The sequence below is a fragment of the Dermacentor albipictus genome, chromosome 6 (genome assembly GCF_038994185.2).
Source record: "Dermacentor albipictus isolate Rhodes 1998 colony chromosome 6, USDA_Dalb.pri_finalv2, whole genome shotgun sequence".
Classification (NCBI taxonomy): domain Eukaryota; kingdom Metazoa; phylum Arthropoda; class Arachnida; order Ixodida; family Ixodidae; genus Dermacentor; species Dermacentor albipictus.
Window position 1 is genome coordinate 75480360 of NC_091826.1, and position 14756 is coordinate 75495115.

The window sequence follows — 14756 nt, forward strand, 5'->3', positions numbered from 1 at the left end:
TCGATCGCGTTCCCCGTTTTCGGCTCGTTACACCCCACCGACCCCTCGCGATTTTCCTCACGCCTCTAGGGGCATGGTACCCTAGCCCGCGCCGCAGAAACTACGAGGCAGCGATCTGCGGGGATGAGGTTGGAAGCCACCTAGCTTTCCAAGAGCTCCCATCGGCGACAATCGACGACTATAAAACTCCGACGACTCCAACCACACCCCCTTGTAACCGACGCTGTAAGCGCCGATCTTGTCGTCCGCACTGACGGCCACCAAGTGGCTGCCCTTGTCGATACTGGTCCACATTTTTCGAAAAGTCTAAACCTGGCCAACAGGTGGAGAAAAGTGAAGACGCCGTGGACCGGGCCCAACATCAAAACTGCCGGCGGCCAATTGATGAATTGATGACGCCGATTCGAAAATGCACAGCCAGAATAGCAATCGCCAGTTCAGCCTTCGTCACCACCCTCGTCCTTCTCTTTGACTGCTGCAAGAAAATTATATTGGGAATGGATTTTTTGAGACACTATAGTGCAGTGATTAACGTCCACAACATCGTCATTACATTTTCTACGAGCTGAGACGACGTCGACCCTACGGAACACCAGCGACCCCGTTTATGTTTCGTCGACGACGACGTCACGCTACCACCGCGAAGCTGTTCCCTCGTGCCTGTGATCTGCGACAACTTTCCCACAGAGTATGGCTTCCGACGCACTGTACGCACTGTACGCACATCGACGCACTGGTACTGAGTCAAAACGTTTCCATCGGCCGGGCCGTAATTAATGTACTCGATGGACATGCTGAACTCCTACTGACGAATTTTAGCAGAGAACGTCGAGACATCGTTAATGGCGCGGCTGTTGCTTCCTTCGAGGAATTTACCCCAATACAAGACAGCCTCTGGGTGCAGCATGCGGCGCCCACCTTGGCTATGGCTGCCCCTGTGGCTGACGTCGGTCCCACCTTATCACGTGTCGAACGCAACAGCCTTCGTGTGCTCATCGATGAGTTGAAGAGCTGCTTTTTATTTACGTCAAGAGTTAGCCAGACGCCGCTCACTAAGCACTGTATTGTCACCGAAGTCAACACCGGGCCAATTTGGCATAATCCTTATGGTGTAGCACCGAAAGAGCTCGAGGCAATACAAACACAAGTGAAGACAACGCTTCAGGACGGGATTATTTGGCCATCTAAGACTCCTTGGGCATCACCTATCGTATTGGTGAAAAAGAAGAATGGTAGCCTGCGCTTCTGCGTCGGCTATCGAAGATTCAACCATTTCACAAATAAAGACGTCTATCCGCTACCGCGTATCGGTGATTCACTCGACACTACGAAACGCACGTTACTTTTCGTTGATGGACTTGAATAGGGGCTACTGGCAAACAGAAGTTGATGAGAGAGAACGTGAGAAGACCGCTTTTGTGATGCCCGACGGACTTTAGGATTTCAGGTGCTTCCTTTCGGTTTGTGTTCTGCGCCAACAACGTTTCAACGACTAATGGACACGGTACTCTGAGGCCTCAAATGGCAAACTTCCCTAGTGTACCCCGACGACGTGATTGTCTTCTCCGCCACGCTCGAGGAACACTTACAACGACTAACGGCGGTATTTGAAGCAATACTCTGAGCTGGTCTAAATTTGAAACGTGAAAAAGTGCAATTTTCGTTTTGAAGAACTTCAATTCCTCGATCATATTGTTAGCCGTGAATGTGTCCGACCGGAGCATGATAAAATCTCTGCCGTCCCTCATTTCCCAACACCCTCCGATAAAAAGGCCGTGTGACGTTTTCTGCGCCTTTGCGCCTACTACCGACGGTTTATTGCGGAATTTTCGCGCATCGCATGGCCATTAACTTATCTTACCAAAGAAGATGTCCCCTTCGTGTTGGCCGCAGATCAGCAACGGGCACTTCGCGACCTACGGCAACGGCTGCCAGAAGACTCCTGTGCCCGCACACTTTCACAAAGACGCTCCGACGATTCTTCATGCCGATGCGAGTAATGTCGGCCTTGGCGCAGTGCTTGTACAGCTGCAGGACGGCACCGAAAGAGTGATTGCTTACGCCATCAGGACGTTATCAAGAACGGAGGCTAACTACTGCGCTACAGAAAAGAATGTCTCGCACTCGTATGGGCCGTCTTGAAATTTCGCCCATATCTGTATGGTCGGTCTTTCACCGTTGTCATCACTGACAACGGTGAAACAACGGTGTCAGTGATGAGTTTCACGCCAGCAACGCGAGGACGCAGAACTGTTTCCTCTTATCGATTACTTAGAGGGAAGGACCAGCAGCGTGCCAAGGTTGTTTGCCAGAGGGCTGCCTTCATTTTGCTTGCGCCACGACGTTCTCTATAAAACGAATTATTCAATTAGTGGCACCAGCTACCTACTCGTCAATCCCGTATTTCTTTGCGACGAAGTCCTGCATGCCTGTCACAACGAGCCAACGTGTGCTCACTTGGGCTACGCCCACACATTGGCAAGAATCAGGCTAAAGTACTACTGGCAGAGACTTGCCGCGGTCGTGAAACGTTACATCCAGACTTGGGGCCAGTGCCGCAAAGCCCTACTTGGCAAGGCCGCTGGACTGCTGCATTCTGTTCACACCCCGCAAGCGCCGTTAGAGCAAATAGGCTTAGACCTTGTAGGTCCGTTTCCACTGTCTACTGCCGGCAATAGAAAGATGGCCGTCGTCACAGATTATCTGTCCTTATACGCTGAAACAGGGGCTATCCAGCGGGTAACGGGAGCCGAAGCAGCGGGATTTTTTGTCGAACCCGTCGTCCTAAGGCATGGCGCTCCCGCAGTGGTCATAACAGACAGAGGTACTGCGTTCACGGCAGCGTTTCTGGATACCGTCCTGCGACTAAGACCACGGCTTGTCATCCCCAAACCAATGGGCTGACAGAACGTTATAATAAGAATAAGACTCTGGAAGACATGATGAGTATGTACATCGACGTCGACCACAAGAACTGGGAGGAGATTTTACCAAATTGTCGCGTATACCCTGCTGGAGTATGCAACCTGAATCAATATACAGGTGGTTGCACTTTACGGGCAGTGCAAGGCAAGGTGCGAGAGTGCGTCAGCGTCTTCTTGTATGCGGCCCAACTTGTACACGATGGTCCCGTCGTACTCCTGCAAACGTAGGCTCCACCATGCCAATCGTCCAGTAGGGTCCCGTAGATTTGCAAGCCAGCTTAACGAGTGATGATCAGTTACAACTTTGAATGGGTGGCCGTAAAATTAAGGTGGAAATTTGGCCAGCGCCCATACAACGTCAAAACACTCTTTCTCCCTGGTGGTGTAGTTGGTCTCTGCACGCGATAGTGTGCGACTTGCGTAGGCGATCACTCCATCAATACCTTTACGCCGTTGTAGAAGCACCGCACCAAGACCAACGTTACTGGCGTCTGTATGAACTTCCGTGTCCGTCTCCTCGTCAAAGTGGGCCAAAACTGGTGCTCACACCAGACGCTGTCGAAGATTGGTGAAAGCAGTCTCTTGCTCTGAGGACCAGACAAACGATACATCGTCCCTCATGAGGCGAGTCAGCGGCTCCGCCATCTTCGAAAAATTTTCGATGAAACGCCGGTAGTATGCGCAAAGGCCCAGGAAGCGTCGGAAACCTTTCTTGTCGGTCGGTGTTGCCCTTTGTGTCGAGAAAGTGATGCAGCGCTCGCGGAGGTCAATAATGGCGCCATATTCCCGGAGGAAGTCCATCCCAAGGATGAAATCGTGGGAACACTTGCGTAGAACCAGAGAAGTGGCGAGAAAAGCCGCACCGCGAATTTCTACTCTGGCCGTGCATAGACCAAACGGTGTGACGACGTGGCCACCTGTCGTACAAACTGGTGCCTCGTTCCAGGGCAACGTAACTTTTTGCAGAACGCTCGCCAGTTTTACACTAAGAATAGAGTAATCGGCGCCGGTATCTACAAGTGCACTCACTGTTCTGCCGTCGATCAACACAGGTATGTCCAGTGAAATCTTGTTCGCGGAAACTGGTTCTGGCGTCATCGTGTTTTCGTTATTCTGCGGTCGGCATGATTGGAGGTCTTCAGCGCGTCGAGTATCAGCGGCGCCGCCTAGGAAAGTCCCTGACATCAGTTTTCGCGGCGTTGACTTGGAGATCGCGCTTGCGTCGTCCTGGAGGTGGTATCGCGAGCAGGGAAATATCGCCGCGGTGAGGGTGAGCATGACTACCACTGCGATGGTCCCGGTATTCGCTGCTGTTCGAGGAATTCTGCGATGTCGGGTGGTCTTTGGCCGAACCTAGGTCGAGGTGAATCGATAGAAAAACCCCGCAGTCCGAGTCGTCGGTAGGGGCACTCCCGATACACATGGCCAGCTTCGCCCCAGTGGTAGCACAGCGGTCGTCGATGGGGTGCTTGCCAAACCTCTGATTTCCTCACTCGCCTTCGGAGATCGTTGAAAAACGGTGGCGGAGTTGTCGCTACGGCTCGCGCCGATTGCTACACCATGTGGCAATATCGTACATTTGTGTATAACGCGGCTCGCCAAGAGACAACTCGCGTGACACCTTTGAACCTCGTTTACGGCCGGGAACTGACAACAATGTTGGACGCAATGCTGCAACACGGGTGCGGTGGAGACTACACTGCTGCCGAGGGGTTTACGCAACGCGCAGAGGGAGCCATGAATTTTGCGCGTTTGCCAATCCAAGAACAAGAGAACTAAGATGCCAGGCACTACAATCTTCAGCACAGACCCGTCACGCACAACGTCGGTGACCAGGTGTGTGTCTGGATTCCTATTCGTCGTCGGGGGCTACGTGAGAAGTTCCTGCGTCGATACTTCGGGCACTACACTGTTCTGAGCCGCATCAGTGATGTGAATTTTAAAGTTGTCCCCGACAGTCAAAACTGCCCCAAACGCCGGCGGCATCTACCCGAGGTTGTGCACGTGCTTCGTATAATAATATATGGGGTTTTACGTGCCAAAACCACTTTCTGATTATGAGGCACGCCGTAGTGGGGGACTCCGGAAATTTTGACCACCTGGGGTTATTTAACGTGCACCTAAATCTAAGTACACGGGTGTTCTCGCATTTCGCCCCCATCGAAATGCGGCCGCCGTGGCCGGGATTCGATCCCGCAACCTCGTGCTCAGCAGCCTAACACCATAGCCACTGAGCAACCACGGCGGGTACGTGCTTCATATTAAGCCATGCTTTTGCTAATGGCTTCAACTTTGCACCGTCTGTGCACTGCCTGCGGAGGTTAGGACATCGGGACGCTGCCTTTTTTTCAAAGGCGGGGCAAATGCCACATGCTACATGGTTGCCGCGGTTATGTGCCAGGCGATGAAAACGACGCTGAAGTAGCGCGCGGGTAGGAAAACAGACGACAACGACATCGCGTTCACGGCTCTGATAAAGTACTTTTATACATCCTCTACACCGGCTTTCCCGTCTCCGACTAGGCCGTGAGAATGTTCACAAACATCATTTCCAATAAAATAAGGGCAACACTGGAATTCAGTCAACTAAGGCACTAGACTGGCTTCAGGAAGGGATCATCTACAATGCATAACATCCATGTCATCAATCAGGTAATCGAGAATTCCGCAGACAGCATTCGGCCTCTCTATATGGCTCTCATTGATTACGAAAAGGCATTTCATTCAGCACAGATACCACCAGTCATAAGGGCATTACGTAATCAAGAAGTACAGGACGCTTCTGTAAATATATTGGGAAATATCTACACAGATCCCACAGCTACCATATTCCTCCACAAGAAGTAGGAAGATTGTTATAAAGAACTGAGTCAAACAAGGAGATAAGATTTTCAATGCTATTCACTGCGTACTTGTAAGAAGTATTCAAGCTATTAAACAGCGAAGGCTTAGGAGTGAGCCTCAACGGCGAATATCTCAGCAACCTTCGGTTTCCGGATAACATTGTCCGGTTCGGCAACACTGGTGACGAGATACAACAAATGATTGAGGACCTTAGTAGAGAGTGTGTAAGAGTGGGATTGAAGCTTAATATGCAAAAAAGAAAGATAATAAATAGCCTAACAAGGAAACAAGAAATCAGAATCGCCAGTCAGCCTGTAGAGTCTGTGAAGGAGTAGCTTACCTAGATCAATTACAGAGGATCCCCATCATGAGTAGGAAATTTACAGAATAAAAATGGGTTGGAGTGCATACGGAAGACATTCTCAGATCCTGACTGGAAGCTTACCATTATCATTGAAAGAAAGGTGTACAATCAGTGCATTTTACCGGTGCCGACATATGGGGCAGAAACTTCGAAACTGAAAAAGAAGCTCGAGAACAAGCTAAGGACCGCGCAAAAGTCGATGAAACGAAGAATGTTAGGCTTAATGTTAAGAGACTGGGAGAGAATGGTGTGGATCAGAAAGCATACTGGGATAGCCGACATTCTTATTGACATTAGGAGAAAAATGGATCTGGGCAGGTCACGTGTAAGTTAGATAACCGGTGGACCTTTACGTTTACAGAATTAGTTCCAAGAGAAGGGAAGTGCACTCGAGGAAGGCAAAAGACTAAATCTGGCGGTGGAATTGGGAAATTTGCGTCCTCCAGTGGGCATACAATAGACTGATGATTAATATCACTTTGTGCAGGTCGTTTATCAAAAATAATTCTAATGTAACTCCACGCCGTTTTTTTGTCATAAATGAAAAGCCGAAGCAGCATATCTTGTAGACAGATTGGATGAAGCCAAGGGATGCTTGTATGGTATCCATTATTGTCAAGCGAGAGAGGCACCTAGTTAACGTATATTTACTATAGCAACAGCGCCGCACCGCCACTCTTCGTTAACAAAGTGTTCATCGCGTTTTCTATTTCAGCGTATGCCTTCGTTCACGCATGGGCGAAATTCAGGTACGGCGTGTTCGAAGAGTATGGCAGCGTCTATGACGACAACTATCCTTTTACCTACTGCACGCCGGACGGAAAGGTTGGTGGCAATCTTTTGACTTAATTTGTGCGCGCTTTAAAGGTGATAAAGTTACACTTAATTCTTTTATATAGATATTCGAAAAGTCTTCTTAAGTTATGGCTAGACAAAGGGAATCACAAAAATGCGGGTAGATTCACGAATTACCGCTTGCCACACAGGGAATTCGCGACGTGTAGTAGTTGCTATGAAATCGAGCTTCGCTAAGTACAGGAACGGTGCATCGGAAAGAAGATAGTAAAGAGCAAAATGCTCAAAATTCCTTTGAGCAAAGGGATTTAAGCACACCAATCGAAAGCATAGAAATTTCTTTGTTTTGATCTGTCTAATGCGCTGTCTACTGACCTAAACACGGCCGCTTGATAGAAATGCACATCGAGCTGCCGTGTCTGTACAACACACAATTTAGGCTCACCTTATTATGACCTAACCGTCTTGCAGTGTCGTGCAACGTAAAATAAGGACATTTTTCGACAGAATCTTTATTTATCTAGTGTGCGCTAGAATTTGCTAGTACGGTGTGGATGGATGGATGGAAATCGTTACTGTGGTCCATTATGTCGCACTAGCTTCCCCGACCGATGCGGGAAACTACCAAGTTGGGACCGAAAGGCCAAGCCTATGGGCGGCTTCGCGGGCCCGTTGGACTGCCCCTAGCTGTTCTTCGAATGTGAGAATGCGTAGAGCTGTGCCCCACCGCGCTTCAGTGTTGTCACAGCGTAACTCAGAGCAATGTCAGAGCATGAGAATAACATCTGTGGTGTCGTTACATTGATAGCGTGTCGTAGGTGTAGAGAACTTGGAATAGATATTGTTGATTAGAAGCCATTTCGGATAGGGTCTTGTTTGCAATAGCCTTATCGTAATGATCTGAGCTCTATTTAGTTTATTTTGTGGAGGGGTGAAGACCCTGCGTCCTACGTAGAAGTGCTTGGTTAGCTCGTGAGGAGGTTATTCCTGCAATCTGGAACCCCAGAATCTTCTTGCCTTGTGGCTGCGCGGTCGGCAATTCCTCATGTAGCATTGCGGGGAGATTCGTTGAGACTCGCGGGAACACCAGCGATTTCTTCCATATGAGCAGGAAACCAGATGATCGTGTGGAGTTTGACAACCTTTGCGTCGAGAATGGCTAGGGCCTGTCTCGACATGACTCCTTTGGCACATGCTCGGACGACTGCCCAAGGATCGCTGTGGATCCTGGATCTCTTTGTGTCTAAAAGTACCAATGCGATGGCTACCTGTTCTGCAATTTCTGGTTCTGTGGTGCACGTCGAAGCCGAGTTGACTTCACCTTTGCCGTTCAGAAGGACCGCTGTGAAGTCTCGTCTATTTGACATGAAAGCCGCGTCGACGAAGAAGCATTCTTCAGTCTGATTTTCAGCTTTCGCTAGCAGGGCTTTGGCTCTGGCTTGCTTTCTGCTTTGTTCGGCAGCTCTTTGAGAATTTCTCTAGGGTTACTACGTTGTTCTGTAATTGTTACACCAATCTGTTTGGGGATGTCTAACGAACTGCGCTCTTTCTTGTGCCTCACCCATTTCTTCCAGTGTATTGTGCAGCCATAGTTGCATGAATATTTCAGTTTCTGTGTACATAGGTAACCCAAAAGCTACCTCAATTACATTCGTTAACAATGCATTGAGTTTGACTCTTTCGGATCTCTGCCACTAGTACATGGCTCCATAGGCGAAGTGACGTAGCACAAAGGCGTGAACTAGTCTGATGACGTTGTCTTCTCCAAGCCCATGTCGGTGGTTAGTTACTCGTTTGGTAAGCCTGATTGCATTGTCCTGTTTCTAAGTGATACGTACAATCACTTGATTATTGGATCCGTTGGCTTTTGTCACCCAGCCCAGAACGCGCGTGGAGCCCACCCTTGGGAATGACGCTTTCGCTGCTGCTATAGAGCATTGTGTCGTTCTCCCTACGAGGAAGCCATCCCCTCGCTTTGCGGCCTCGTCGCTTAAGTCGGTATAGTAGGAGTTCCGATTTCTTGGGTAAGCATCGCAGTTCATTTGGAACGAGGTGCTCTTCAGTGACGCTTACAGAGTCTTGGAACTTTTGTTCTACTTCTCCGTCGCTGTCTCCAGTACACCATATTGTGTCGTCATCAGCGTAAATAATGTGTTCTGTGCCTTCGATGTCTTCGAGTCTTCTGGTGAGACCCATCTTGGAAATATTGAAAAGAGTGGGCGACATGACCGCTCCTTGGGGTGTGCCTCGGTTGGCTAGCTTCATTGTATGTGATGCCACGTCTCCAGCTTTGAGCGTGGCAATCCTTCCACTGAAAAAGGCTTCGACATATTGATGAAAGTGAATACGCAGACCGAAGTTCAAAATGGTTTTGAGTGTAAACGTTGGGATATTATCAAAGGCTTTATCCATACCTAGTCCCAGTATTGCTATCGTGTACCTTGTCTTGTGGCTCATTATTTATTCTTGAGTCGGTGCGTGGCATCATGCATAGATAGACCAGGTTTGAAGCCGATCGTCGTGTGAGGGTAAACATCGTGCTCTTGCAGGTGCCGAGCTAATCGATTGAGTATTGCATGTTCAGCAACCTTTCCCACGCACGATATGAGTGAGATTGGTCATAGATTCACGAGGCCAAGCGGCTTGCCCGGTTTAGGGATTAAAATGGTGTGGATAGTCTGCCATTTGCCAGGAACGTCACCTCCCCTCCACATGTCATTAATTAGTTGTGTCAAGTGCTCATGGAGTGGTCATCCACATGGCGGAGCATGTTATTATACTGACAGTACCAGGGGCAGATCTTCCTTTTGAGGCCCTGTAAAGTCACCCTAACATCTTCTGCTGTAAACTCAGCATCTGAAGTTGGGATGCTTGTTCCTATATATTCCAATCGAGGAGGGGGCGGCTGCTGCGTATCCTCGGCGGATAGGTGATAGGATAGGATAGGACCGGCCGTGCAATAACTTCTGACTAGGATAAGTCATTCTGTGCCATGCGCAATATTTTACTTAACGCGTAGCGTTGATTCGATTTTGTGCTGGTTTCGCCTAGTAGGCGCTTCCGTAGATTCCAGGTTCCTGCTTCTCTCATTCCGCCATCTACAGAGTTGCAAACCTCATCTCACTGTTGCTTAGAGAGTGTTTTGCAATGCTCTTCTATCGCTTGATTGGTTTCGACAATTTTCTTTCTCAGCCAACGATCGAGTATCTGAGCCTTCCATCAGTCGAGTAGGGATTGTTTAGCTTCCATGAGGTGCGCCAATCGGCGGTACATCTTGTCGACAGGGAGATCCGTTCGCACCTTTTTGGTCGCGGCGCCAACGTCCTTCCTCAGTTGTGCGGTCCAGATGTGCGGTTCACTTGGCCAATAACCATTTTCTTTCTGATTTTACGGAATTCGTCCCAGTGTACGACCGGCCCGGGAATTAGCTTGGTCTGTTGTGTCCGATCCGTAACGCGATTGTTAATATATTATGAGCGCTACCCCAGTCACGGTGCAAGTTAGCCCAGATAGGTTCCGAAGTGTTACGAACAAAAGTGAGGTCAGTTGTCGTATGTCGACATGTCTATGAGCCACATCTAGTTGGGAATACTGGGTCCGTGCGGAGCCGTTTCGCAGCGGCTGACTTCGAAGTCATTGCCTCCAATTGGGATCAGCCTGATTTTTGAGTACTTGTCCGCGTTGTGTGCTAGGAATCATAATATTCTGCTGATAGTTGGGGCATATTACGTCATCGCTGGTCCGCGACTGGTTATGCCTGACCGCTTCAACGATGGCCCTCCCGATGACGGTGGGCCGAGTCTTGGTTATATTAGGCCCTCCCATTGGTCGGAGCACAATTTTAATGTCTTCCTTCGGCATCAGTGGCCATGCTGGAGTGCGCTCACTATCCGGTTCTTCCATTTATCCCCACTGGTCTTCAACCTGTACGACACGCTGATGCAGTGGCCAGCCAGACTCGAAGTGCGTACGCTGCGGTATACTCGGCCAGTTACTGCACTCGATCTCTTCGAAGGTGCTTTTTTCCAGCCATTTTCCTCAGTAAACTCTCCGGGGGGTAAACCGTCCCATTCCACAATCATATGCGCCATCACCGGCCCTTCCAGTGGCAGCGCCGTTTGGCTAGTAGTCGACGTTAAGCCTAGCAGAGCGGTGGTTCGGTCCGATGACAGGAATTTTCAGAAAATGGGAAATTGTCCAGCCACCTTGAAAAGCTTAATATCGGAGTAATGCACGGCAATTTGCACGTCGATTGGTAAACTTTTTCGGAGGATCAGAGGTGATTTCACGGGTGAAAACATTTGAGAAATTGGGGGCCCATGTTTCCACGTCTGTATTGCTCGGCGCTTCTTTTTCTTCCCCAACGGCTTGGATACTGCATAGTTGGCACGCCCTGGAAGAGACGCTGGCTACAATGATGTGCACTGGGGCGAAATGGTTGGTGGGGGCGATACACTGGTTCTTGGTGGAGTTCGCTGGCGCGATAAGGAACCTTGGCTCGCTCCATATGATTTGCGCTTGTGCCATTGTAAAATTCGGCGGAAGAAACAAGCCAGTATAGTGAAAAATAAAATAATTGATTCGATGTTACTAGAGACAGCAGACCGTTCTCCAAAGTAGCGATACATTTTGAGGCTCCGTATGTGCGTGTCGCTACGACAAAAAACCATCAGTTTCGTTTCTCGCGCGCTTTTGACTCTGCGCAGCATTGCGTTATTTTACGAGAATGCTCAAATCCAGCTAATGCTTCATGTTTCTTTTTTCCTTTAGGCTTGTGGCAATGGGGAGAACGGCAATGCATGTACACCTTTTCTCGCTCATGCACCATACCTATGTCAGTGTCACATCTATGGTGCGTTGCTCGTAATTCTTTTGTAATGGCGATTTGGAAAATTGGGGGAGTTGACGCCACCGACGACTGCGAATTATTAGAATGATGTGATGATGACGCTATTAGGAAGCTCGCCACAATATTTCGAAAAGACCCCGAGAAGCCGGCCGCTGCACGAAATCATCGTACTAATGCTACCTTCGGCTGGTCGCTTCCATCCCCCGGAGCAGAGTCGGGCAGATCCGGCGTTCCCCGAGCTCAGAGGTAGAGGACGAGCGCGCAAGCCAAACGTGCCATTCGCTCTCGGTAGAGGCAATGGCAGATGCTAAACCACGTGACTACTACCAACGTCCGATGTTTCGCTTATCGAAAGCTCCCGGCGCTGCCGGGAAAACCGGCGGACGCGCCGACGGGACGAGCGTTCGTCGCAGTGGCCTAGGTTGCCTAGGTTACGGTGGGCCGTCGCCAACAGCAGCAACGCGGCTCTGCGATGACGTTTCAATTTCGACGACTGCTCCGACGACCGGGCTCGGAGCGCCTCAGAGTGCTCGAAGGTGGAGGAGAGCAATCGAGAAGAACCAGCCGAACGCAGGGCGGGCACCCTCTTTCAACCAGCCGAAGACAACGCCGCTCGCGAGAGCGCTCCAGAGCGCTCAGAAACGACCAGTCGAAGATGGCATAAGAAACCAGCTGAAGCAAGTGTTGCGTTTCCACTTGGTTCATTTTTGTGAAACATGAATAGTATTGTAGCACCCACTAACGCCACTACGCGCGGACGCTAGAGCTCGGCGCTCTTTGTCGTCACTGAAGAAATGGCAAAAATAAAGTGGGGTTGCGCGCGCTCGCGGCGCAAGCACGGGGCGTGCTAGTCCGTTATAAGAGCCTGCTACGCTGGTCCTCTGGTCTGGCGCTCCGCTGCAACCCCTCGGTTCCTGACGTTGGTGATTCCGGACTACGAGATGACTGAACCCAGCTGCCTATCGCCCTGCCGCAACCTTCCGCCTGACGGTAACTCGTGCCCTCAGGACGTCGCAGCTCTACAGCATCGCCTGCCCGCGTTCTGGCGCAACGACCCAAAAAATATGTTCACCCAGGTAGAAGCGCCCTTCGATCTACACGGCATTACCTCGGAGACTTCTCGATATCACCGCTTACTTGCTAAGCTGTCTTCTCAGATTGCTCAGGAGCTGGTGGGCGTAATCGCTGCTCCTTTGGGGGGATGCCGCATACCATCAACTGAAGCCAAGTATATTGCACTTCGCCTTCCAGAAGCTTTGAGATCACCACCCTCCCCAGTTGATCAATAGCATGTGACGGCTTCTTGACTCCAGCAACGTTGACGGCTACGGAGCCATGAATACTTCGTTTAGCGCAAAACGACAGACACAAGAAAGACGACAGGACAAGGCGCTACTACGGAGCGCTGTTGAAGGAGCTCTACCTGCAGTGCTTGTCGCAGTCCACCCGCCTTGTGTTGGCTGCTGCAGGAGACTTGACCCTTGACCATCTCGTCCAGCCTGCTGTTCGAGTCCACGGCGCGACTTTTATTTTTGTCGCCACCCTCTCCAGCACCAGAATCATCTATCATGGCCCGCTTAGAGCCCCGGATCGACCAGGTCGCCGTCTACATCGTCACCCTTTGTGAGTCCTGTGATGACTAGTGCGGCTCCTCCTCACGTTCCAGCCGCTGTCTCTCTTCTCTGAACAGTCCCCGTTCATGCTGTCGTCAAAGTTCCCCTACTTGCTGGTATCATTGCACTTTCCAGCACCGCGCCCGCCAGTGCAAGCCCCCATGCCAGTGGTCCTACGGTCCGCGCGGCAAACTATATCACCGCGCACGGTCTATGGTCCCTCACTCTCAAAGTTGGCCTGTGGCGCACGTTCCAGTGGGTTCCAGCCGACGTCAATCAGCGTATGCTCCACACGGACTTGTTGACCCATTTCGGCCTCGACGCCAGCATGCGCCTCCGTCGCCTGATTGACAGCAAGAGGGGACTCTCCATCCCTGGAGTCTTGTCTGCTGTCTCTCACACTGGCATACGCACGCTGATTCTACCATGCCTGTACGCTGGCATCCTCGATGACTTTCCTGAGGTGACGAGACCCTGCACATGACGAGACCCTTCATCCAGTAGTTAGGCCTCCCGCTCCACCTGGTGCCAAAGAAAGAACCAGGTGACTGGCGTCCATTTGGCGACTACCGGGCGCTCAATGCTCACATGGTCCACGATAGCTATCGCCTTCCACACATCCAGGATATCACAGGCCACTTCTAAGGATGCAAAATATTTAGTAAAGTGGACCTTGTGAAAGCCCGTCACCGAATCCCCGTTAAGCCTGCCGATATTTCGAACAACCATTACTACACCCTTCATCCTGTTTGAGTATGTGCGCATGCCATTTGGGCTAGGCAACGTTGCTCAAACGTCGCAAAGACTCATTGCTGAGGTAGCGCGTGTACTCCTGGTTGTATTTGCGTAGGCCGACGACATCCTCGTCGTGAGTTCGAATCAACAAAATCATGAACTTCACCTCCGGTAGCTTTTTCAATGCCTTCAACAATTTGCGTTGGTTGTCAACCCCAGAAATGCATCTTCACGTCTTCCGAGCTTGTATTCCTGGGTCACCACATCTCGGCTCTCGGAATTTGTCCGTTGCCTTCCCACGTCCAAGTCATGCATTACTTCCCGACGCCTACTGCCCTAGGTCATCTGCGTGCGATCCTGGGCCTGCTGAATTTAGCCCGACGCTTTATTCCGGACTGAGCTGAGCTGCTGCTCCCATTGACGGACGTTCTTCGAATGACCAAGGGCTGCTCGTTCGCGATTTTCTCGTCTCCAAAATCTCAAGCTGTTTACGGGGCTGGTAAACAAGCCATCGCTTATTCGGTGCTTCTCATCCACCCGAGAACTAATGTGGCTACTCGTATCATGATGGATGCTGCCAGTGTTCTCCAGCAGCAAATTGACTCCGAATGGCGTCAACTGAGCTGCTCACT

The 14756-nt window shown here is 50.5% G+C and overlaps 1 protein-coding gene across 4 annotated transcripts in view; it reads left to right on the plus strand.

Moving 5' to 3' along the window:
* The window catches only part of LOC135897120 (calcium-activated chloride channel regulator 1-like), a 255364-nt gene that overhangs the window by 75497 nt on the left and 165111 nt on the right, over positions 1-14756 (plus strand). For all 4 annotated transcript variants that reach the window (XM_070520850.1, XM_070520851.1, XM_070520852.1 and 1 more), the window contains one exon: positions 6848-6957. In XM_070520850.1, the coding sequence (XP_070376951.1) occupies positions 6848-6957 (110 nt within the window). The remainder of the gene's footprint in view (positions 1-6847; positions 6958-14756) is intronic.